The following is a 26,778-nucleotide window of genomic DNA, read 5'->3' on the forward strand; positions in this document are numbered from 1 at the left end:
TTTAATCCCCCTTCATAATGAGAGCTGTTTGGAGAGTAGATGTTCTGGGAATAAACCACAGGACCTCGGTTTTTGCGATCTCATCCGAAGGACCATCCCATTTAGTCGCCTATTAAGACAAGCAAGGGGTACTGAGGACCTATTCTAACCCAGATCCCCACAGACCATGTACATGTAGGTCCTCATATTCTAATTCTAATCCGAATCCCTACGGGATTAAGAACTCGAGAGAGGGACGTTAAACAATATACAATCAATCTTATGAACAGGAGTAGACTTTGGCAACAAAAAGAAAAGACATTTTCGGCCATCCTTCGAAGTCGTAGGAAGGGCAGGTGTGGGGATCAAGCATTTGTCCCTCACTACATGGCTTCAATATTCATACATTATAAAACAAGAGGCCCATCGGCCTAGAATCACTCTTCTGATACATTGTAGAACAGGCAAAAATTCTCATTGCATCAACTGACAAGTCAAATAGTATTTAAATATAGCCATCAAATTCCAAAAGAAGGCCACAGTGACCTACTTTTTGGTCGACACACTCCAAAGACTCAAGATGCATCAACTGACAAAGTTTGATAATTGAAGTCAAATAGTATCTAAAATATTCAGATATAAACGTCAAATTCCAAAAGTTGGTCACAGTGACCTACTTTTTGGTTGACACACTCTGAAGACTCAAGACCCATCAACTAACAAAGTTTGATGATTGTAAGTCAAATAGTATCTGAAATATTCAAATATAGCCGTCAAAATCCAAACATAGGTCATGGTGACCTACTTTTTAGTCAACACACTCTGAAGACTCAACATGCATCAACTGATTAAGTTTGATAATTGTAAGTCAAATAGTATCTAAAATTACTACCACAAGTTTTTAATTTTATTAGTTGAGGAAAGAGACATGGGTTTTAAATCTGTTTTCTTTTATTTCAAATTAAGCAACTGGCGTACATCTTTTAAATCCTGCAGTGTAGAGGAAAGCAACTGTGGCGCTACGCTGTGTATTCTCACGATTCCAGCTTGTCCGCCCGACACGACCCACACACAACTTTGGATGTTGGGACTCATTTCGATCTGGAAAAAAAAGTTCAGGTTGGAAAGATAAAGATCGGAGAGACAGTGTTGACTTTTGTGGCTTGCATCCAATCAGAAAACCCTCTGTTGTAAGATTGATTATTTTTTTCATGGTATACCATACATATCAAAACATCCAAAGGCCATAGTGCTCTTTTGAATAACCAGTTACAGACTGATATGGTACATTTTATAATCTTAGGACCTTAAAGCAATTATCAGACAACCGTACATATAGGACGGTGTTTGCACACAAACTGTTGCTATAAATCTATTGCCGTTGAATACAACAAGAGGCCCACAGGCTGGCCTAATTGGTCACCTGAGTATTAGTTAAAAGTTTCATTAGTGCCAAGGTCTAAAAATCTATAAGACATTTCCTGTTCTGAAAATATCTAAGCTATTAATTCTAATATTCAGCAACATTATAAAACAAGATGTGTTCTTAAAACTTCAATGTCCTCAAAAGTGCATATACATGTACTGATGAAAGTCTTTACATAATATATGTATTATCAATAAACAAAATCACTAATTTGGACCAAACCTAAAGTCAAAACCCTGGGGTTGCAAAATTTACCATTTTTTGCACATTCTTTTCTGCTATTCCTAAATATGCATTTAGTTTTTTCACGCCTCAGTAAACTTGAAGAAGCCCTTCAAATCATAAAGATAATCACAACAGTAATTTTGGCTACACCCTAAAACCAAACCTTTACCCCCTAGTTAGGATCATGAAATTTACAATTTGGTAAAGGACTACCTATTCTTTCTAAATAGCCATTGAGTTTCAACTTAGTATCAATAACACTAAAGAAGATGTTATTTAAATTTTTAAGCATAAAAACTACATACTAAGTTTGGCCCCACCCTGGGGTCAGAACCCCCTACTCCGGGGATCACGAAATTTACAATTTTGGTAGAGGCCTTCTTGTTCTACATCACTAAGCATTGTTTTTCTTACACATACATGTGTATGCAGTTGTAGAAAAGATTTTTGAAAATTGGTAAATTTTTGGCAGTTTTGCCCCACCCCTAAGGCCCTAGGGGTGCAGGAGTCCCTCTTGTTCCAAAGATGATTCATACCAAATTTGAAAAGAATTGGAATGTTATCAAGAAGTTAAAAATGTTCAATTGTTAACGCACGCCGACAAACTCAGGTGACCTAAAAATGTGAAAAGTTTACGTTGACGCCAATGCAAATTATGATCAGAAGAGCTCATTTGAGCCTTTGTTTCAGATAAGTTACATTGTATAAAAAGAAAGAAAAAAAAAAAAAAAACAATTGTGTCAAAACTTACCCTGTATAAAGCACGGAAAGCAAAACTTCTGATATTATCTGCTGGGACTGTGAATTTAGGAACCTTCCTTCTGACCTGTACAGAAAATGTATAGTGGAACATTTCACAGATTCCATGCAACTCAGTAGTGTAAAAAAAAATTGAAAGATTCATAAAATCGCAAATGTATACCATATAGCAGGTTTTTTCCATGGGTCTAAAATTTGGCAATTTGCTGGCTCAAAGGTATTGTAATAATTTTAGCGTAATAAATTTTGGCGGACAAGGAAGTATTATTGCTATTGCAAATACCAAAGTCACAATTGGGTGTATATTTGGCGAGTGAAGTTTTGGCAGAAAGCTATCTAACCGCTAAAATTTATCACCCCGCAGAAAAAATCCGCTATACGGTATGTCAATGGGACCTGTAAGCTCATTATGCACTCTGAATTGATATAGTAAATATTCCAAATAGAAAAGCCTTAAAGTGGGTCATGGTGCACCAATCTATGACATGTGAACTGATTATGAATTTTTCTGAGATGGAGGTTGTGATAAAATGTCAGTGCAATATATCTGTATTTATGATGAGAAAAAATCTAGAAAACTATTTGACCTACTTTTAGCCCTAAAGTAGGTCATGGTGCACCAATCAAGTTGAAATATGAACTGATTATGTATTTCTTCGAGAGGAGGTTGTGACAAAATTTCAGAGCAATACCTGTATCCATAACCAAAACAAGAGGCCCAAGGGCCTAGAATCGCTCTTCTGATAAATTGTACAACCCCACCATTTCTATTCTTAGCCTCTTAGTATTCTAAATCTTTAGTTAAATCCTAAGAATTCAAAAAAAGTAGGTCAATGTGACCTACTTTTTGGTTTACACATTTTGAGAACCCAAGAAATATCAACTGACAAAGTTTGATGATTTTAAGCCAATTAGTAACTGAATATTGAAATATAGCTGTCAAATTCCAATCGTAGGTCATGGTGACATACTTTTTGGTCAGCGAACTCCGAACATGCAAGACCCATCAACTGACAAAGTTTGATGACTGTAGGTCAAATAGTATCTGAATTATATAAATATAGCCGTCCAATTTCAAAAGTAGGTCAAGGTGACCTACTTTTTCGTCAACACCCTTCAAACATGCAAGACCCAACAACTGACAAAGTTTGATGACTGTAGGTCAAATAGTATCTGAATTATATAAATATAGCCGTCCAATTTCAAAAGTAGGTCAAGGTGACCTACTTTTTGGTCAACACCCTTTGAACATGCAAGACGCATCAACTGACAAAGTTTGATGACTGTAGGTCAAATAGTATCTGAAATATATAAATATAGGTGTCCAATTCCAAAAGTAGGTCAAGTTGACCTACGTTTTGGTCGAAACCCTTCGAACATGCAAGACCCATCAACTGACAAAGTTTGATGACTGTAGGTCAAATAGTATCTGAAATATATAAATATAGCCGTCAAATTCCAAAAGTAGGTCAAGGTGACCTACTTTTGGTCAACACACTCCGTTGACTCAAGATGCACCAACTGTCAAAGTTTGATGATTGTAGGGCAATTAGTGACTGAAATATATAAATATAACTGTCAAATGCCAAAAGTAGGTCACAGTGACCTACTTTTTGGTCGATACACTCCGAAGACTCAAGATGCATCAACTGACAAATTTTGATGATTGTAGGTCAAATAGTGTCTGAAATATAGTAATTTAGCTGTCAAATACCAAAGGTAGGTCACGGTGACCTACTTTTTGGTCGACACAAACCGAAGACTGAAGACGCATCAACTGACAAAGTTTGATGATTCTAGGTTTTACAATGCCCAAAATATGCATCTAAAATTGAAAATGTGAAATTTGAATATCTGCAAAATTCAAAAAGTAGGTCACTGTGACCTACTTTTTTATAAATATGTTTCAAGGCCTCAAGATGCATCAACTTACAAGATTTGATGATTCTAAACCTCTCGGTATTTGAAATAACAACTTAAAATATATCTATAAATGATAAGCCATAAAATTCAGAAAGTAGGTCACGGTGACCTATTTTTCAGTTGACGCATTTCAAGGTCCCATGATCCACCAACTGACAAGTTTTGATGATCATAGGCTTCAAAGTGTCCAAGATATGCATCAAAATTAATTTTAAAATAAATACCTGCAAAATTCAAAAAGTAGGTCACCGTGACCTACTTTTGAGACAACTTGACACAAGGTCCTAAGATGCATAACTGTCAAAATTTGATGATCCTAGTCCTTATAATGACTAAAATATCTAAGATTTAAGGAATTTAAAAAAAATTTAAATTTAGGTCAACTTTGAAGTGACCTTGAGACCACGCCCTTTGCCCCAGGGTAATGCCTTGTACAATTTTTAATCTACAACATATCTTCATCCTTATGTGTAAGTTTGGTGATAATCTGTCCTGTGGTTCTTGAGAAGAAGATTTTTTAGCAACCACTACTTTTGTTTGTATTTTCCTGATTATCTCCCCTTGTTAAAGGGTCACATCCCTCTATTTAGTATGTATGAAAGCCCTTGGGCCAATGATACTCTGTAACAAATTTGAAAAAAATTGGCCAAGGGGTTCTTGAGTTATAGCCCTTTTTCTAAAAAGTTTACGCACACCGCACACCGCACAAATGGCCATAGCATTAGCTCTTTGAGCCTTTGGCTCAGAAGAGCTAAAAATCTGGAAAACCATTTGATCTACTTTTATCCCTGAAGTAGATAATGGGACACCAATCCAGCTGAATTGCAAACTGAGCTTATATTCTTTGGAGAGAAAGCTTGTGACTAAATTTCAGGGCAATTCAGTATCTACAATGTAAATACAAAGTTTTTCTACCACCGGTAAGTGATACTAAGACTTTGACCTTAAACCTTGGAAACAATAGGCATTCTCCGCTTGACATGAGGAGTATGTGTGCCAAGTTTGACAGTCCTAGTCCCAACGGTTCGGTCTGTATCCTGATTACAAGTTTTTCCTACTAAGTGATACTACAACCTTCACTTTTGACCTTGGAGAACAAAAGGCATCCTCCACTTGGCATGAGGAGTATGTTTACCAAGTTTGACAGTCCTAGCCCTAATAATTTGGTCTGTATTCTGCCTACAAGTTTTCCTTATTAACTGATACTACGACCTTGATCTTGGACCTTCGAAAACAATAGGCATCTTTCTCTCACCATGGTGATCAAATGTGCCAAGTTGTAAGATCCTAGAGCTTACATTCTGTTCATTTTGTCTATAAGATCTGGACAGACAGACAGATGACACCATACCATAATATGTCCCATCTTTGACTGGCATATAAAAATTATTGCTATTCATGTTCATAAATATAGAGAAAAAAAATGTTACCTTTGATGGGTCATATTCTTTGTATTCCAAGTATATCAAATTCTTCCCACTTTCATATGATTTCAAAACAGTTGAATCAGTTCCTTCCTTTTTATCTGAGTTTAATTTCTCTTTACAAAAATTCTTCTCATGAACAGCAGTCTCAAATAAATACTGTTTAAACCATAAAATGTAAAATTAGCAACATTTCGCTTCTTCATGAATATTTCATGACAGAAATAGTACTAATAAAGCATTTACAACATCATTCAATGATTTAAAACACAGGACTAGCGGTAAACTAATAAAACAAGTGCAAACAAAGTGGGGCATCCCCTGACAACATAGAATAAGACATTAAAGCACCCCTGCCTGGTTAGCAGAAAAAAGTTCATCATTTCAGTGGGCGTGGCTGACTCAGAAAAGTGTAGCATGACACGATTGCTTATGGTCATGGTAGATATAATCTTGGAAAATCCATAGAGACTAGGTATTCATGCAGTGTACTTTTTCCACAAGTCTCACAAAATTTGGTTAAAATGTACTATAAACCTTCACTATACAAGCAAAGTTATTCCTAACATTATACATGATAATATATGCACAATATAATGTGACGCATATCATATGATCGGATAAATGTGCAAGAAGAGGCCCATGCATGGGTCTTAACAGTCACCTGAGTATGCACATTTTTTGGTCTTCAGAAATCACTGTGTTACCTGTATGCTTTTTATACATCTCCATTTTTACAGTTGTACTAAATGATAGATATATAGAACTATCATAGGGAATTGATCATTTACAATTCTTTTATAGGTGAGTAAGTTTCATCACAGCAAAATGTGATTTTCTATTTCAGTTCTTAAAGATCATTCGTTGCATGTAACTCATCATTAAGTTCAAAGCTTTTTATAGCTTTAGGCCACATCATATCGATTCTCTGGTTCTCAGACACACCCCCCCTCCCCCAAAAAATCGGCCGCTGACACGAGTTTATTGCCGCCCCGGAAAAAAATTGCCGCCGCCCGTATTTGATCCGTCAAAATAAAATTCATGTTTTGGCACCAAAATCGTAAAGCGCGTTGCTGAATAAGACATGCTGCTTAGTTGATGTAAACAATATGGTGACAGAAACAGTTCTTGTCAGCATTGAGATTATTTTAACTCAAAACAGATTGTTCCATGGACAATTATACCGGTAGACTCGTCCTTGACAATTGATACGCTTTGCAAGAAACTTCTGGGCGGTGAATTTAAAGAAACTGAAACCATGAAGGAACAAATTGATGAAAGCAAGGCCAAGTTGAAGTACGATGTTTTCGTAGGTCAAAACAAAAAGGCTGACAGCGATAAGGTTTTTTCAACAGTGAAAATTTTTGATGTGGTTGAACTTTTTGGGAGATATTTAAAAGTCAAAGTGTATGAAAAAAATTCACAACACAAAAAAAAAAACAACCCACGGACCCATTTGTGACATGGAGATAAACTGAAAAACTAAACCCCCTGCCTACCTACCCATTTTTTGAAAAACAATTGTCTGAGAACCAGAGAATCGATTTGATGTGACCTTATATATTATTTTATTGAAGTAATGCAAAAAAGAGTTTGTGGCAATAGTGCCCAACACATCCAGGAATAAATCAGATTATCTAAGATGTACTACATTTTCAACATATGATAAACTTAGTTTATTAAGTCCCACCAAGCCTGACCTCTGAACCTACTACTCATAAACTTCACATTGCTCATTATAATCATGCAAACAGTTCGCCTGTTTCATTTCTGGGAGTTGAGATTTTTTAAATAACATAGCATTTAACTAAGCCTCATCCTGGGACATCACATGTATCCTGAAGTTTATAAATTTCACATTGATCATTATAATCATACAGTTTCTGTTTCATGAGCAGCAGTTCAGAAGATTTTCTATTGCATTTTCAATACATAATGTATATGACCAATCTAGCCCCACCCTAGTACCTTATATTTATATTCATTTACTAAAACACCTTTTGTTTACATTGCTTCTATTTTGTTGCATAAAACGCACTCCTAGCCCCTGTCACAGTAGTTATTGTGACGTACGTCAACACATAGACATGATGTCACATTTCGTCTCACCCTGCCTTTTATCAACATTGCAAGGTGCACTGTATTTTGGAGGTAGGAGACCGCAAGATTGGGATGATAATCCACGTAAGTTTACAATCTTAATCCGAAGGTGTGACTTGCGAGATCTTTGTAACAGATGTTCTATTTTTTTCAAATCATTACGCTCTCTCAGTCGCGTGCTTTAAACTAGTTCATAATCCGTTCATGGTCAGTATGAACGGATTATGTCGTGCACGGAAATTGGTTGGTTCATAGAGGAAAATGCGATTTGTAACATAAACATAATGTATATGACCAATCTAGCCCCACACTAGTACCTGAACCCTGGGGTCATTGCTAAATACCCACTATAATGCAAGCAAACATTTTGCCCCTGGCCTTGACTTTGCCAGTGTTTGTTTATTATGAATTGTAAAAAGACCAAAAATTGTTCATATAATAGTGCTTATGCTGCAGATTAGAACAATATTTGTAATAAATGGCTAATGCACTGTAAATATAATGTAGTAATATTTACATTTGTACAGTTTTTGCCTCGATATCTTTACGAATTGTAATGAGAGACATTTCCACGTGAATGCACTGCAGTTATAAACAATATACATTTGAATCTTGATAAATTTATATTACGTCTAATTTATTGGGTGGGAATTCCGACAAAAATGAAAGAAGAATGTAAATATATGAAATAAATTTAATTCTTCAGAATAAGAACTAGATTCCGTAAGTACATGCATGCATGTATATTGACAATTAGATTGTTTCTGTGGGTTGTCGAACAATGAATCAAAAGTAATTTTTGCACACACTTATGCATATATCTGTTACTAAATATCTCAAATGATTGATAATATTGATTTCAAAGGATTGAAGTCAGGAGTTTATAGGCAATCAGATCTTAATGTCTACATACATTGTACATGTATGTCCTTACTCAAAAAAAAAAAATATGCAGTGTATTCACAAATATACTAAAATACAAACATATCAAAAATCTTTTGCTGACAAGAGATTGGGCATAACGATTGCATAATTCAAGACACATTGTACCTGAAGGTTTAGATCTGGAGTCAAGAGCTGAAGTCTCTGATAAATAGTAAAAATAAACAGCAAATGTATTCATTATAGTTATATTAACAGGTGTTTTCATCGAACACATGTTTATTCACGCAAATGTATTCATTATAATTATATTAACACGTGTTTTCACCAAACACATGTTTATTCACGCAAATGTATTCAATATAGTTATAATTATATTAACACGTTTTTATCGAACACATGTTCACACGCGTGTTTATTTACACCAGACATAGTCTTGTCAGGTGAAGTCTATTTATATCTAAATACCTGTCCGACACATATGTCAATGTACCCACAGGTATGTCAAAATGAAAAATCCATTTTCACATATTTTCTTCACAATCTTCGGTGAAATTTAATTTCCCTTTTACCTCAAAATGAAAATATGCTCTGCCGTGGTGAATTGGTTTGAAAACTTTACAGATTTGAACTACAGCCTTGTGCATCTATAAAATATTGTGTCGAATTATTAATAATTATAGTATTCTTTCACCTCAACCAAGCGCTAAGTTGATCTACAATGACTGACTGATGTGCGAGTTCCGATTGACCATGCGGGAACAAACAGTTTGGGGGAACGAATGGTTTCAGGGTTTGAAACTAACTTGAAACCTTTGGTAGCCATGTTGGCTACTGAACCTTGCAATTCTAGAGGCCCACATCAAAATTTAGTCGCCCATAAATTAGAACAATTTTCATTTGAAAAGTATTTTCATGTTTTGTTATGCTGTTTAGTTTATACAACAGGCAACAAACAATCAGGACTCTGTGGCATTTGATGGCATCACAGAAAAGATCCGAGTATCACCATGAATACAATAAGACAAAAAGACAATGAAAGTTCTTGAAATAATGGAAGACCAACCGACCACGACACTACACCACACCACATGCCCCCATGCATACGATGAGCATGTTTCCTAGCCTTTTTCCTGAAGAAGAGGTATTAAGAATTAATTCACAATATGAATAAGTCATACCCACTTCTGCGTTTTCTAGCCACAGTCAGTTGGTTTTCCATGATTCCAAGAACTTTTATTGGTTTTTTTTTTGTCTTATCATTATCACTGTGATACTCTTTTCTGTATTTTTTTGTTTCTTGGGCTCACTGACCCAATTTATAAATTGCCACATTGTCGGTAATTCAGAATCACTTGGACGCTTTGCAGAGAAGTAGTTCTAAAAGTTAATTATGAAGCGCTTTGCATTCTGAAGAGAAAAAAAAATGAAATGACAAATATTCATTTCGTAAATTTTCTAATTGCCATGTGAGCAACTTGAACCATAATTTTCATTCCCCACTTGGAAATTTATACTAGTTTCAAATGGCGAGTGGGCGACTGTTAAAGGGGAAGGCAACCCAAAATTTTTTTACATGATAAATGATAGGATTAATTTTATGATAAATATCTGTCATACTATTCTGTTGATATATGGCCTAGATATGCTTCAGTACTAATTTGAAAACGTTAAAATTGAAATTCCCGCTATCTGGAAAGAAAAGACTATGTAAACTGTGGATCCATCATTTGCATGTGTAATGACAATTTGAGGTTTGAGACATTTTGTACGAAGAAACATGTACTGTCTGCCTGGTCTGCAACTCGACTGAAGGTCTTCTTTTCTTAATTTCTTCTTGCGAACGAACAGGCTCGAATCTATATGGCTCCAAACTTAACTGTTCGTGACCTGTCATGTTTACAGTGTGGCTGATGAAATAAACCAGAACCAATGGTGTGACATCATAAATTAAACCTCAATGGTCGCTCTCTTGGTGGTGAGTAATTTAAACTATTTGATAGATTAATACTGATTTATTCGTTCAACAAGGATTTTTGTTGTTAAAGACTGTCATTTACAGTACTGTATTAGTAACTAATAGTTTATTCATAAAAGCAACAATGTACTAATTTTAAAGGTTGCTTTTCCCTTTAATTTCAAACCCTGGGTTTTAGATGAAAATGGAATGATTTGGTCTGGGAATGGAAAACTTTGGTCTGGGAACTTTTAAAAGAACACTGAATGGTTTGAACAGAATGGTTTGATGTGGGAATGGGGTTCTTATCGCGAACGGAACGGTAATGGAACAGTTTAAATGGTATAGTACATGTAGTATGCTTCAGGGTCTGTATATTGATAAACTGCACCTCTGAGAGCGCTTTTCTACCTGCCTACACACGTTTATTTATTTCATAAATTATCTATGCTCATTTGAGTGAAACGAATCAAAAACATAAATGATTCCATTTTTCATTTTGCTTTTTCTTGTACAGCTAATTCAGTTAGCCTCTATGATAATAGAGTAGCATTGTACTACTATACAAGAGGCCCACAGGCCTTATCGGTCACCTGAATACTAGTGAAAAAGTATCATTACTTCCATGGGCTATGGAAATGTAGAAAAAAATTCCTGTTCTGAATATCTATTAAGCTAAATTCTAATGTTCAACAACAGTATAAAACAAGATGTGTTCTTAAAACTTCACTGCCTTCAAAAGTGCATACACTGATGAAAGGCTTTAAATAATAGGTGTATTAACATTAAAACATCAGAACATATGACTAATTTGGACTCATCCTTGATTAAATTAACCATTTCTGTACATCCTTTTCTGCTATCCCTAAGTATGCATTTAGATTTCATACAGTATCAGCAAACTTACACATAAATACTATATACAAAGTGTTGCACCACCCTGGGGTCAGAACCCTTACTCCGGGGATCATCAAATTTACAACTTTGGTAAAAGACTACCTGCTCCATCCATTTACTTTCAATTTAGTACTAAAGAAGATGTTATTTAAGTGTTTTACACATAAACACTATATACCAAGTTTGGACACGCCCTGGGGTCAGAACCCCTACTCCAGGGATCATGAAATTTACAATTTTGGTAGAGGCCTTTCTGCTCTCCATCACCATGCATTTAGTTTTTCTAACATGTGTGTGGTTCTTGAGAAGAAGATGTTTTTAAAAAGTGGTCAATTTTGGGCAGTTTTTGCCCCGCCCCTAAGGCCCCAGGGGTGCAGGAATCCTGAAATTTACAGTTTATGTCCTCCTTGTTCCAAAGATGCTTCATACCAAATATGAAAAGAATTGGAATGATAGTTATCAAGAAGTTAAAAATGTCTATTGTTCACACATTTAATAACTGACCATTTTGGTCCCACCCTCATACCAAATCCCCTATCCCTGGGATCATCAAATTTACAATTTTGGTAAAGGACTACCTGCTCTTTCTAAATATTTATTTAGTTTCAATATAGTATCAACAGCACTAAAGAAGATGTTATTTAAGTGTTTTACACATAAACATTATACAACAAGTTTGGCCCTACCCTGGGGTCAGAACTCTACCCCGGAGATCATGAAATTTACAGTGTTGGTAGAGGCCTTCCTGCTCTCCATCACCATGCATTTAGTTTTTCTTACACATGTGCAATTCTTAAAAAGAAGATTTTTTAAAAGTGGTCAATTTGGGACAGTTTTTGCCCCACCCCTAAGGCCCCAGGGGTGCTGGAAACCTGAAATTTATAATTTAAATTCCCCTTGTCCCACAGATACTGCATACCAAATTTGAAAAGCATTGGACTGGTAGTTATCAAGAAGAAGTTAAAAATGTTCAATTGTTAACGCACGACGGACGACAACCGATTGGAATAGGTCACCTGAGTTTACTGAACCGATCCGGTGTTCTTTGATTCACCTGTATACAAGATTTCATCCATTTCTCTCATTCAACATTGAATGAACTCTAAAAATATGCTTTACGGCATAAAGATCAGTTCCTATTTCTTTTCAAGATGAAATTTGAAATGTGAAGGTTGATAAGAGATAATGGTTGCTTTGTCGATACTGTGCTCTTGTCTGCTGTTCTTACCACTGGTCGACGATTGAATCGTTTGACTTCTGTCCTTTTCAGCTGAGGCATAATGGACCCACCTATAATCCCTGAGTTGTTGGTAGCCAGAATAACCATAAGCCAATTTGAGCACGTCAATCCCTGAAATCATCATTCCATCATCTTATTCTTGGTTATATTTATCTTTGTACTTCACAAGCTCTCCTCTTACACAATAGATGCTATTTACCACGGAACAAGCAGCATCAAAACAGTCATTTTTACTAACACATATCAGACAATGATGAAATTTTCAAAATTATTATATATCGGCTTTAAAAATCCTACAGTAACTGTCGTTCAGCTGGATAGCTTTAATTTAATACTAACATTATGATATATGAAAATGACCAAAAAATCATATTTTGTTTTAAATCAATTAAAATTTAATCAATCCTACTAAGTAGATCAACAAACGTTCATGATTCTCAATGCTCACCAGCTGACCTACCCTGCTCATACTGAGATCTCTACTGTCAAATAAATCTAGCTCATATGGCATCATATTTCAGTTTAATATTCATCATATACATGTAAATAAAGAACTTTGAGATAGTAAATCTTTAAGTTCCTAATATGGAACTACTCTGGATCCATGACAGTAATTGAATTTAACCCCTACCGGTACATACATAAGGACATGCATTTACTTCTACATCAATATAGAGGACTAATTCTATCCTTGTGGTTTGTAATTAACATAGATAAATAAATAAACATGATAAAGATTTTCTTTTAAATTCGTATAATTAATTAATATTAATTCTCCACACAGGCCAGCAGAAAAAGCTCAGTAAAAATTGGTACAGTTTTATTCAAGAAAAAATTGAAAATGTTAAAATATCATTCAGTATATGATAGATGATTAGCAATATTTCATATGAATGTTGTCTTTTCATATACTGACCCATATACAGTCGGACTGTGTAACTACAGGGTCCGATAAGGCCACTTCATCATCAACAACATGGTCATAAGACTCAGCTCTGACATATGCCTCCAAGTTTCTGGAAAAGAACATAAACAAACCTCTCTTAACTAATTAATCAGTCTAGAGTATTTTCCTTCTTTTGTTCCCCATATATACATGTAATGTGTTAGCATAATCAGGTACGATTTTGTTAAGATCACATTCTACAGCTTTGGTTTAAAGCTTTCTATATGAACTGTGTCAATCTACTGAACATCTTGCTTTATACCAATTATACATCTACATCTTAAATTAATCTGTACCTCTGACAAAAAGATATTTCATATTGTGTAAGTATGCAATATTTTCAAAACCTGTTTACAAATAAAAAATGAACTTACGAGTAACAATCTTCCATTCCTTGAAGAACACAAAAATTAAATGGCAACCAGCACAGAGATAAGGACATTTGACCAGGAGACTTGTAGAACGGGCAATGTCTGTTCTTGAGGTCCCATATAGCAAAGGATCTATCACGACTAGCAGTAGCGAATTTGTCTGTTACGTGAGGGGACCATTTTAATGACATGACAGCATCACTATGCGCGACACCACTATGGAAAGGCAACAACTCGATGGAAGGAGTGCTCGCTATCCTTAGTAAGCTGGACTGCGACTTCAGGTCCCATATTCTGTATGTACCTACAACAAAATATCATGGAACAGCGTACTGGAGAATATTTCAGAAATCTATATTTTTCCCATTAATAATGGAGACTAGATGAAAGAACCAGATCACCAACAATCAACAATGTTGGCATAGTCGGAAACCCACGGTTGATTATGCTTCGTTCCTCTCTCCATCATGGAAAGAAGAACAAAGCGTAATCAACCGTGGGTTGCCGACGATGAACGAAGTGTATACGTAATCAACCATGGGTTTCCGACGATGAACGAAGTGTAATCAAGCGTGGGTTTCCGATGAGGAATGAAGCGTAATCAACCATGGGTTTCCGACTATCCAATGTTGGTGATCTGTTTATTTCTTCTAGTTTATAACTTTAGATGCAGACCCTATTGAATACCACTTGGTATCCACTCGCGAGAATCTTCCGCAATTTTAACCTTAAAGTAATATTTGCTTTAAATCTGAAAATCTTGTTTTGTTGTGAAATTGCTATTATGATACTTTTGTAAGTAATTTTAACCATAATCATTGATAAAATTAAAACTAAGTTTAAGAATTTATAAAAATAAAAATTTTGGTTCTATTGAATATATAGCATTACATGTATATACATGTAGAAATAAATTTTTGTACGTGAAGACAATAATGTAATTTTACTTCATTCAGAGCCTATGGATAAGTTTTCTAACACAAATATTGATATCAAAAGTTTATAATTATAAACTTTATTTATTTCTGTCATTGAAATAGTAGATCACAATTTTGTAACAAAAATTTTTGACACCAAAATGAGAGTTAATATTACTTTAAGGTATATATATAATTTGGTCTCAACTTTTGACTTTGTATAAATAATATAGAGTTAACGTCTAATTACATGTAGTTAATCTCTGATAGCAAATAAAACCAAAATATAATTTAATACATACATATTAGATGTGACATGCAACTTGAACAAGGCTTGACAACAGCAAATAACCTTTTTCCAAGTTTATAGCTTTTAGCATTCAGCTAGATTAAGCTTTTGTTGTCAATGTATATATTAATATGAATCTGCACTACATTGAAATGCTCACATATTACTAATCATGGCCAGTGGATTTTGAGAGATTTTTTAAATATATATATATATCCCCACATACATTCTGATCCCCTATTGTGGCCCTACATTATCTCCCATGACCATGCTTCAAACAAATACCTGAAGATGACTGCATACTAATCATGACCCCTATTGTTCTTAAGAGGACAATTTTCAAATTTTCTTAATCCCATATATATTTCCATGTATGTGTACAATAATAAAAGGACAATGATTTATTAATACGCAAGTTCCGAGTTACCCAAAAGTTATTTCCCTTTGTCGAACTCTTTCACATTTTATGACATATGGTGGGTACACAATGTATACATTATATCATAGACTGGCATTGTACATATTAACGATTACGTACGATTAATGTAATAAAAGCGTAACTTTTGTTTATATCAATCACTGGTATGCATATTCTGGCCATATCAAGCATAATTTGTTTGAATAAGATCATCAAATTGGCTATTGAATCATTATTTGTTTCCTCTTCTTCATGAGTGACACTTTTATCAAAGAAAGATGGCAATTAACAATATTTGTTTGAGCTATTTTGTTATCCAATACTCATAAACTCACTAAAGTTGCCTTTTCCCTGAGATAGGATGGTCTCAGAAACTCTGGATATCATCTTTTAAGAAATAATACAACGATAGTAATTAGCAAATGTACCCACTGTCATCATATTTTACGTCATAATTTACGGAAGAGTTCGACAAAGGGAAATAACTCTTGGGGAACTCGGAACTTCCGTATTGACCAACCACTTTTTTTAAAAAAATGAACTAAAATGGTCAAACTCTTTATAATGCCACCCTCAATATAACAGCAAAATAGGCTGGGACAAAAGCTGGCGATATACTGAGGTGACACTGTATATGCCAAGACTGGCTCTGCTCTGAAGTCAGAACCTGTACCCCAGGGATCATGAAATTTACAATTTTGGTAGAAGCCTTCCTGCTCTATATGACTATGCATTTAGTATTTCTTACAGATGTCTATTTGTACAAAAAAAATTTGATAAGTGGTCAATTTTGAAAGTTTTTGGCCCCAGAAAAGCGGGAGATTCAAAATTTACGAATTATGTTCGCCTTGCCTCAAAGATACCTCAAACAAAATTTGATAAAAGAAATTGGAAGGGTAGTTATCAAAAAGTTAAAAATGTTCAGTTGTTAATGCATAATGGATAACAACAGAAACCAATAGCAGTAGGTCACATGAGTGACTCAGACCAATAGCAGTAGGTCACATGTGTGACTTAGACCAATAGCAGAAGGTCACATGAGCAACTCAGACCAATAGCAGTAGGTCACATGTGTGACTCAGACCAATAGCAGTGGGTCACCTGTGTGACTCAGACCAATAGCAGTAGGTCACATGAGCGACTCAGACCAATAGCAGTAGGTCACATGAGTGACTCAGACCAATAGCAGAAGGTCACATGAGCAACTCAGACCAATAGCAGTAGGTCACATGAGTGACTCAGACCAATAGCAGTGGGTCACATGAGTGACTCAAACCAATAGCAGAAGGTCACATGAGCGACTCAGACCAATAGCAGTAGGTCACATGAGTGACTCAGACCAATAGCAGTAGGTCACATGTGTGACTTAGACCAATAGCAGAAGGTCACATGAGCAACTCAGACCAATAGCAGAAGGTCACATGAGCAACTCAGACCAATAGCAGAAGGTCACATGAGCGACTCAGACCAATAGCAGTAGGTCACATGTGTGACTTAGACCAATAGCAGAAGGTCACATGAGCAACTCAGACCAATAGCAGTAGGTCACATGAGTGACTCAGACCAATAGCAGTGGGTCATCTGAGTGACTCAGACCAATAGCAGTAGGTCACATGAGTGACTCAGACCAATAGCAGAATGTCACATGAGCAACTCAGACCAATAGCAGTAGGTCACCTGAGTGACTCAGACCAATAGCAGTGGGTCACATGAGTGACTCAAACCAATAGCAGAAGGTCACATGAGCGACTCAGACCAATAGCAGTAGGTCACATGTGTGACTCAGACCAATAGCAGAAGGTCACCTGAGCGACTCAGACCAATAGCAGTAGGTCACCTGAGTGACTCAGACCAATAGCAGTGGGTCACCTAAGTGACTCAGACCAATAGCAGTAGGTCACCTAAGTGACTCAGACCAATAGCAGAAGGTCACCTGAGCGACTCAGACCAATAGCAGAAGGTCACCTGAGCGACTCAGACCAATAGCAGTAGGTCACCTGAGTGACTCAGACCAATAGCAGTAGGTCACCTGAGTGACTCAGACCAATAACAGTAGGTCACCTGGGTAACTCAGACCGATAGCAGTGGGTCACCTGAGTAACTCAGACCAATAGCAGTGGGTCACCTGAGTAACTCAGACCAATAGCAGTAGGTCACCTGAGTGACTCAGACCAATAGCAGTAGGTCACCTGAGTGACTCAGACCAATAGCAGTGGGTCACCTGAGTGACTCAGAAGACCTGTATACAACATGAGGGGTCTTGCTCATTGTTTTCATAAATTGTTCCTTTGTTGTTCTCGAGAAGATTTTAAAGATATTTCCCATATCATATAAACAGAAATGTTAGAAAGGATCCAGTTTTGGTTTAGTTCACACAATATACATTATAAATTGATTAAAAAATAAGCTTTCTATGTATAGCACATTCCTTTGTATTTGATACTACACCAGGTAGACACTTGATTTTCTCTCACCATCTCCATAGCCTGCTGCTATAAACTGACAAGACCTTGGCTGCCAGTCAACACATAAACATGGCACTACTCTGTCTGTAACAGAAAAGAGAAGTCACATGCATCACAAAACAACACTGCTTCATCAACTGATGTAGAAGGTATATATACATGAAATTTTATTTTGTTTTAAAATCAAAATTAGCACTTGCCTGGTTTAGTTGTTGGACAAGGAACAAGAGAATACACTGGTTCTGGTTTAAATGTAGCAGGTGTGCCTTCTTGCTTTTCTTTATTCAAACTGTTTGGCTGTGGCAGGCTGGTTAAAATATAAAAGTGAAATATTTTGCTTTATAATTCCACCTCAGACACCAAATATATAATATACCACAGTACATCATTTCCAGAATTTATAAGCACTACTTATTTGGATAGATTTGGAACTGCATATTTTACTGCTTTTTTATTTCAATTATATATATACATACACATTGAGGCATATTTGAAGCATATGTACGTAAGGATATTAACTAAGGGTGGTATTTATAGGAGCAGGAATTGAATTTATGAACTTAAATTTGTCATTCATAAGGAAAATATCTGATTAAGCAAGTCAGTGCAAGTATCATGCATGCAAGTTCATTGACTGTAGAATATACAGGGACTAGGAATGAACTTGTTTGCAAAAATTTAACATTCATCTGGAAAGTATATGTCATACTTCAGCATTTAAACCATGACAACACTACCTGTAAATATGGACTTTTCCATCTGAAAAGGCTCCTGCTAATAGCCCTAGTCTGGGGAGTAGCTCTGATTCCTGCAAGGAAAATCAGTTTATGGTCAGTTTTGTCTTCATTGCAGTATCAAGTTTTGATTTGAAATTGATACTTGAAAAATCGCTAAAACACATCAAAGATGCATATGGCTGAGTTGCAGTTCGGAAAATTGTGCATGCTTACATTTACGAAGTAAAAACATGAACATATTTAATATAGTTTATAAGTATGAAGCTTTGAATGGCCCAATAGGTATTTAGTGTGATAATGACCTTGACCTTTGGCCTTTGGATTTCAAAAGCAACATGAATCTTGAATGTCATCAGGATTTGAAGTCTGATAAACATGCACCAGCAAGTACATGCATGTATAAATGTTAGAGGCAAGCTCAAATCTGCTGTATATAGTGAAAAAGAGACCTTGACCTCAAAATATATAGGAACCTTCCACTTTTGGATGTGATCAAAATATGCAAGTCTGACAAAGACGAACCAAATAGTATGAAAGCTAGAGACCGGACAAGCTCAAATCTATGGCATTTAGTGACAAAGTGACCTTGACCTCAATTTAAATAGGAACCTTCCTCTTTTGGATGCGATCATGTTAAGTAAGTCTCACAAAGATGCACCAAAAAGTAGGAAAGTTAGAGACTGGACAAGCTAATTGTGGACGCCGCCCACCCGACTGGACACCCATCCTTCACCAATTTAAAAGTCAAAATTTGCTATGCAACTCGGCTAATAAACTGATATAGGATTATCACCATGTAATGTAGATTTCTGGGAAGAATTTTTAAATAACTTGTTCTGATTATAACTTTGTGATGGAGTAGCGTTAGAGGTTCGAAATGCTTGCGACCCGATGCTATGTCATGATCATGCATTGCACAATATTGAACCTCTAATGTTAATCCAGTATAAAGTTAATTGGAACAATTGTTTTAAAATTAATTTAAATTCTTACCAGGATTGAATTTTTAAGTGTTCATAAAGCTATGCCCTTTACTCTGGAGTAATGCCATGAACAATCAAATTCTATACATTTACATTGTGGTGCTCCTATATCAGTATAACATCAATTCAGCTGTTCTTCAGAAGACGTTTTAGTAACCACTACTTATTACCTCCCCTTGATTGGGGATGTTTCCTTTTCTCTCCTTTAACAGTGATACTATAGACGAAATCTCAAAACAACAGACATAAGATTTTCCAAGATATATGGTACATTTTCCAAAAAGTTTATAAACACATATGCCATCCAATGGCCATAATGAGCTCACATTCAGCACAGATGATCTATAAATACGTAAATACATGTATTAAATTCCTATTGAGAGGGCACCCAGGGCTATAAGTATACAGTTTGAAAAAACTAGAGTTTACACTACATTAACATGCTTACATATCTAATTGATAAATTGAACTACAACTGTTCCTGTTATAAAAGATTTTTTTTCTTTTTTATATGTAAAACTTTTAACCCTCCATTGCTAACTCACCCTTAGTCCCAGGAATGTTTGAAGAAATTTCAAAATACATTTCAAAGGGATGCTTGCATATTTGTATGATGAAAACGTTCTTAGTTTAAAAAATTCTCTTATACAGTACAGCTTAGTCTGCTTACGTCACATAAATATACAGTGTATGTCGAAATTGTTATTTTGAAATAAAAGTAATCACCAACATTTCTTTGTTTTCTTCGATTGTCAGTTATTTTGAAATTACTTGTATTGAAATATATTTCATAATTTGAGATGATCTGACACATCAGAGAGGGCCCCACAATGAAACAAGAGATGTTTGTAAAACACATATGCCCCCCATGGTGCAAAATTGAAAAGGGTTATACACACACACATCATTTAATTGAGAGTAGTATCATCAATTCAAAATATCGAGCAGACAATATCTTCCTATGTCAAGAGTGGATTGACCATGTGACCTAAAAATCAATAGGGGTCATCAACTCCTGAAGATGTACCAGTGTACCAAGTTTGATGTCTGTCAAGCAAAGGGTTCTCAAGATATTGAACGGACAGTATATTCCTATGTCCAATTTAACCCTTGACTTTTGACCATGTGACCTTAAAATAATTAGTAGTCATCTTCTCCTGAAGATGTACCAGTGTACCAAGTTTGATGTCTGTCAAGCAAAGGGTTCTCAAGATATTGAGCGGACAGTATATTCCTATGTACAGTTTAACCCTTGACCACACGACCTCAAAATCAATAGGTGTCATCTTCTCCTGAAGATGTACCAGTGTACCAAGTTTAATGTCTGTCAAGCAAAGGGTTCTCAAGATATGGAGCAGACAGTATATTTCAATGTCCAGTTTGACCCTTGACCTTTGACCATGTGATCTGAAAATCAATAGGGGTCGTCTTCTCCTGAAGATGTACCAGTGTACCACGTTTGATGTCTGTCAAGCAAAGGGTTCTCAAGATATTGAACGGACAGTAAATTCCTATGTCCAGTTTGACTCTTGACCTTTAAAGGAACTGATTCACGATTTTACCCAAAATTTTGTTTTTCACTTTTAATGATCAAAATCTACTGTCTAATGTGTTTGAAAGATTTCACATGAAAATTAAGGTGATACATCATCACAGAAGCTCATTTTAGAGAGTTTATTATTTGTTTTGTAAACAAAGACTGCGGTATGCTATTGTTTACGAAATTTTCAAAAGAAATGGATATCTATCTAAGTATTATTATATCTATCACATTTCAAGCATTTTTGGGGTGAAATGTGTCATCTAAAAGTTAAAATGTGTGACTATGCAAAATTAAGATGCATTATATTACAAAATCAATATTTCACTTGTTTGTTTATATACATAAAAAGACTCGAGTCTTTGTTTACATAACACATATTTAAGGCTAAAGTATTACTTTTATTCTTGCATTCAGAAGGTCAAAATTTTGGCTGTCAACATTAAATGAGCTATATTTCTAATGTTTAACATCAAAAATGAAAAATATTTTTATCAAAAATCATGAACCAGTCCCTTTAAACATGTGACCTCAAAATAAATAGGGGTAATTTTCTCCTGAAGATGTACCAGTGTACCAAGTTTAATGTCTGTCAAGCTAAGGGTTGTCAAAATATTGAACGGGCAGTATATTCCTGTCTAGTGTGACCCTTGACCTTTGACCTCAAAATCAATAGTGGTCGTCATCTCCTGAAGTCGTATCAGTGTACCAAGTTTGATATCTGTCAAGAAAAGGGTTCTCAAGATACTGAGCAGAGAGTATATTCCCATGTCAAGTTTGACCCTTGACCTTTGACCATGTGACCTCAAAATCAATAGGGGTCATCTTCTCTTGAAGATGTACCAGTGTATCAAGTTTGATGTCTGTCAAGCAAAGGGTTTTCGAGATATTTAACGGACAGTATATTCCTATGTCCAGTTTGACCCTTGACCTTTGACCATGTGACCTCAAAATCAATGGGGGTCATCTTCTTCTGAAGATGTACTGGCGTACCAAGTTTGATGTCTGTCAAGCAAAGGGTTCTCTAGACATTGAACGGACAGTATATTCCTATGTCCAATTTAACCCTTGACTTTTGACCATGTGACCTTAAAATAATTAGTAGTCATCTTCTCCTGAAGATGTACCAGTGTACCAAGTTTGATGTCTGTCAAGCAAAGGGTTCTCAAGATATTGAGCGGACAGTATATTCCTATGTACAGTTTAACCCTTGACCACACGACCTCAAAATCAATAGGTGTCATCTTCTCCTGAAGATGTACCAGTGTACCAAGTTTAATGTCTGTCAAGCAAAGGGTTCTCAAGATATGGAGCAGACAGTATATTTCAATGTCCAGTTTGACCCTTGACCTTTGACCATGTGATCTGAAAATCAATAGGGGTCGTCTTCTCCTGAAGATGTACCAGTGTACCACGTTTGATGTCTGTCAAGCAAAGGGTTCTCAAGATATTGAACGGACAGTAAATTCCTATGTCCAGTTTGACTCTTGACCTTTAAAGGAACTGATTCACGATTTTACCCAAAATTTTGTTTTTCACTTTTAATGATCAAAATCTACTGTCTAATGTGTTTGAAAGATTTCACATGAAAATTAAGGTGATACATCATCACAGAAGCTCATTTTAGAGAGTTTATTATTTGTTTTGTAAACAAAGACTGCGGTATGCTATTGTTTACGAAATTTTCAAAAGAAATGGATATCTATCTAAGTATTATTATATCTATCACATTTCAAGCATTTTTGGGGTGAAATGTGTCATCTAAAAGTTAAAATGTGTGACTATGCAAAATTAAGATGCATTATATTACAAAATCAATATTTCACTTGTTTGTTTATATACATAAAAAGACTCGAGTCTTTGTTTACATAACACATATTTAAGGCTAAAGTATTACTTTTATTCTTGCATTCAGAAGGTCAAAATTTTGGCTGTCAACATTAAATGAGCTATATTTCTAATGTTTAACATCAAAAATGAAAAATATTTTTATCAAAAATCATGAACCAGTCCCTTTAAACATGTGACCTCAAAATAAATAGGGGTAATTTTCTCCTGAAGATGTACCAGTGTACCAAGTTTAATGTCTGTCAAGCTAAGGGTTGTCAAAATATTGAACGGGCAGTATATTCCTGTCTAGTGTGACCCTTGACCTTTGACCATGTGACCTCAAAATCAATAGTGGTCGTCATCTCCTGAAGTCGTATCAGTGTACCAAGTTTGATATCTGTCAAGAAAAGGGTTCTCAAGATACTGAGCAGAGAGTATATTCCCATGTCAAGTTTGACCCTTGACCTTTGACCATGTGACCTCAAAATCAATAGGGGTCATCTTCTCTTGAAGATGTACCAGTGTATCAAGTTTGATGTCTGTCAAGCAAAGGGTTTTCGAGATATTTAACGGACAGTATATTCCTATGTCCAGTTTGACCCTTGACCTTTGACCATGTGACCTCAAAATCAATGGGGGTCATCTTCTTCTGAAGATGTACTGGCGTACCAAGTTTGATGTCTGTCAAGCAAAGGGTTCTCTAGACATTGAATGGTCAGTATATTCCTATGCCCAGTTTGACCCTTGACCTTTGACCAAATGACCTCAAAATCAATAGGGGTCATCTACTCCTTAGGATGTACCAGTGTGCCAAGTTTGATGTCTTTCAAGCAAAGGGTTCTCAAGATATTGAGCGGACATTATATTCCTATCTCCAGAGTAGATTGACCCTTGACCTGAAAAACAATAGGGATCCTCTTCTACTCATAACTAACCCACATATGAAATATCATTATCATCAAGTGAATGGTTCTCAAGATATTGAGCGGACAACACATGGTCTACAGACCGACAGGTGCGAAACAATATGCCCCCTCTTTTTCAAAGGGGGGGGGGGGGGGGGGGGGAGGGGGCATAAATATCCATCAGGTACATGCTAAACCACTGAATCTGGTCAAGTAGTTCAATCCGCATGGTTGGTACATCCACCCTTAATTTTTTTTTCTGGACTTGAAGATGAGATAAAAGGGGTCTTTCTCTTCCCAATCCTATAGCAGTACATATGTACTATAAGTTTAAATTCTATGGCAGGCCCCTAATTAACAGTTCAATGAGCTGTTTTCCAGACAGTAATATCAAAACACTCCCCATCCGCCATCATCCGACATCATGGTTGTGAATTTGTTTTGTAATAGGAAGGGTTGACAGTTTTGACACTCTTTAATATAATTTGTCACCCACACCTAAATTTTCATTATTTCCCAGGTTCTTTTAAATTTGAATTCTGTTTGGTCTTATTTTCGAGTATGCTAATATCTCTTGCATTTCACAACTTGAGGCAGCCGTAATGACAACTCAGTTCAACAGATGACGTTTATTTAATAACCCACACAGAAAAAAATTAATAAAATAAAAGGTTCAACAATGATACAAAAATGGTAAGGAAAAATCCTGTCTCTGACTCAAAAGTGCATGACATTGTATATATATATATAATGATAATAATAAACCAACCCCCAATCCAGGGTAGGGACAAGTTATCCTAACTAACTTAGACAGGGGGAAAGACCTAAGAAAAATGGAAACCCCGGCCTATCTAAATTATATATTTATTGACTTAACTCATAGCTTTTGTGTTTTGGGGTCTGTAATAATATAACAGGAGCCATCAGAGAAAGACTGACCAGTGCAACCTAGCTGGTATACCTAATAAACCTGAATGTAAAGTGAGATACTTACAGCAAGTTAATGCTTTTTAAGTACCCCCACTGACTAATGAAAATCAGAGTATTAATACTAAATTGGGACAATAGAAAATCATACCTTTGAACATAATGTATTGATTCCTGGGGGTATGAACTTTAATATCTGTATTTCATGTACTTTCGGATAATTATCCAATGAGAACTATAGAGATTGTTTTTATGAAAAACAAATGTCTCCCCAGCTCCCCAAATTGGAAGGGCTCCAAATGAAACTTCCTGCCCTTAATGTACTCACTACTGCATGGTTTGGGGGAGAAAGCATGAGCAGGAACATAGACACAATGAACTCTGATAAGCCACATAGGAGAAGAGTTCAACAATTATTTTACACCCTCCACCCTTCAGATCCACTATAACTTTGATCCTCCTGTCCCTAGAATATGCACATCTGTAAATGGCATTGAAGTATTGTACAAAATTTCAAGTCTATTGGATAAGCCATATACATGTAGGAGAAATATTCACAAGCTATTTCAACATCATCCACCCCTCTTAGATCCACTATAACTTTTAGGAAAATAATTGGATCCTCCTGTCCTGACAATATGTACATCTACAAATTGCAATGAAGCAATATATTGTACAAAGTTTCAAATCCATCCGATAAGCCATATAGGAGAAGCGTTCACAAGATTTTGTGACAGACAGATGGACAGATGAACAGAAAGTACAAAAACAATATGTCTCCCCCTGAAAGAGGGGAGACATAATATAAGGTTACGAAAGTTAAGGTAGTACTCTACATCGTCATAATGGCTGACTTCCTCTAAAAACATGGATGAAAAAATCGATATCAGCAGTATTGGACTTTTCCTTTTCCATTTAAATACCTAGCCGAGTAGCTCAGTAGGTTAAAATACCGGCTGCTGAACTGTAGGTCGCAGGTTCGAGTCCAGCAGGGGTTTTAAATTTTTTTCAGATTACCTTGTACTAAAACTGTATTTTTTGGCAAAATAAAGTAAATTTGAAAATTTTCAAATTCAAAATATTGTTGTACATATCCTCCACTTTTCATCTACATCAAATTTCTCTGGTGTAGCGTACCTCCTTAAAGATTGTTTGGATCAACTCCAGTATATGGACAAATAGTTCATTCTAGTGTAGTATTAAGCAGTAATTCGTCCTGTTATTATGGTTGACAGGTCGACATTTCAAATATATGTCGACAGTTGACAGATCGACAGTTGACAGTTCAAACATTTATCGACGGTTGACAGTTTAACCTTTCCCTACTCGATTGATACCATGAAAAGTGTCAACTGTCGACCTATCAACCGTGAACCTTACCCTCCTCAAGTGATACCATGAAAAGTGTCAACTGTTTACCTGTTAACCGTCAACCTTTCCCTCATTGAACCAATCAGCAATAATAAAAAAATAGATATTTGCGCAATAATTTATAAAATAAAATTTGAGATAGAAACTATTTGTCCGTATACTACTGTTGAGCTGTAGTGATTGTTTTGATGATTGAACATGCGTGGATAAGCAGGAATCGTCAAATAAAATTTAGTACATGTAAATATGTCAGAGATAGGAAAATAT

The 26,778-nt window shown here is 35.7% G+C and overlaps 1 protein-coding gene across 2 annotated transcripts in view; it reads right to left on the reverse strand.

The window, feature by feature from the left end:
- Positions 1-912: 912 nt before the first annotated feature.
- LOC125645688 (general transcription factor 3C polypeptide 2-like) overlaps positions 913-26,778 on the reverse strand; it is an 86,128-nt gene continuing 60,262 nt past the window's right edge. For both annotated transcript variants that reach the window (XM_048871462.2, XM_048871463.2), the window contains 9 exons: positions 18,956-19,026; positions 18,419-18,525; positions 18,228-18,302; positions 14,133-14,433; positions 13,729-13,828; positions 12,801-12,923; positions 5,743-5,895; positions 2,382-2,456; positions 913-1,080 (listed from right to left, as the gene is read on the reverse strand). In XM_048871462.2, the coding sequence (XP_048727419.2) occupies positions 931-1,080; positions 2,382-2,456; positions 5,743-5,895; positions 12,801-12,923; positions 13,729-13,828; positions 14,133-14,433; positions 18,228-18,302; positions 18,419-18,525; positions 18,956-19,026 (1,155 nt within the window). In that variant the 3' untranslated portion in view covers positions 913-930. The remainder of the gene's footprint in view (positions 1,081-2,381; positions 2,457-5,742; positions 5,896-12,800; positions 12,924-13,728; positions 13,829-14,132; positions 14,434-18,227; positions 18,303-18,418; positions 18,526-18,955; positions 19,027-26,778) is intronic.

The sequence above is a fragment of the Ostrea edulis genome, chromosome 6 (genome assembly GCF_947568905.1).
Source record: "Ostrea edulis chromosome 6, xbOstEdul1.1, whole genome shotgun sequence".
NCBI lineage: Eukaryota > Metazoa > Mollusca > Bivalvia > Ostreida > Ostreidae > Ostrea > Ostrea edulis.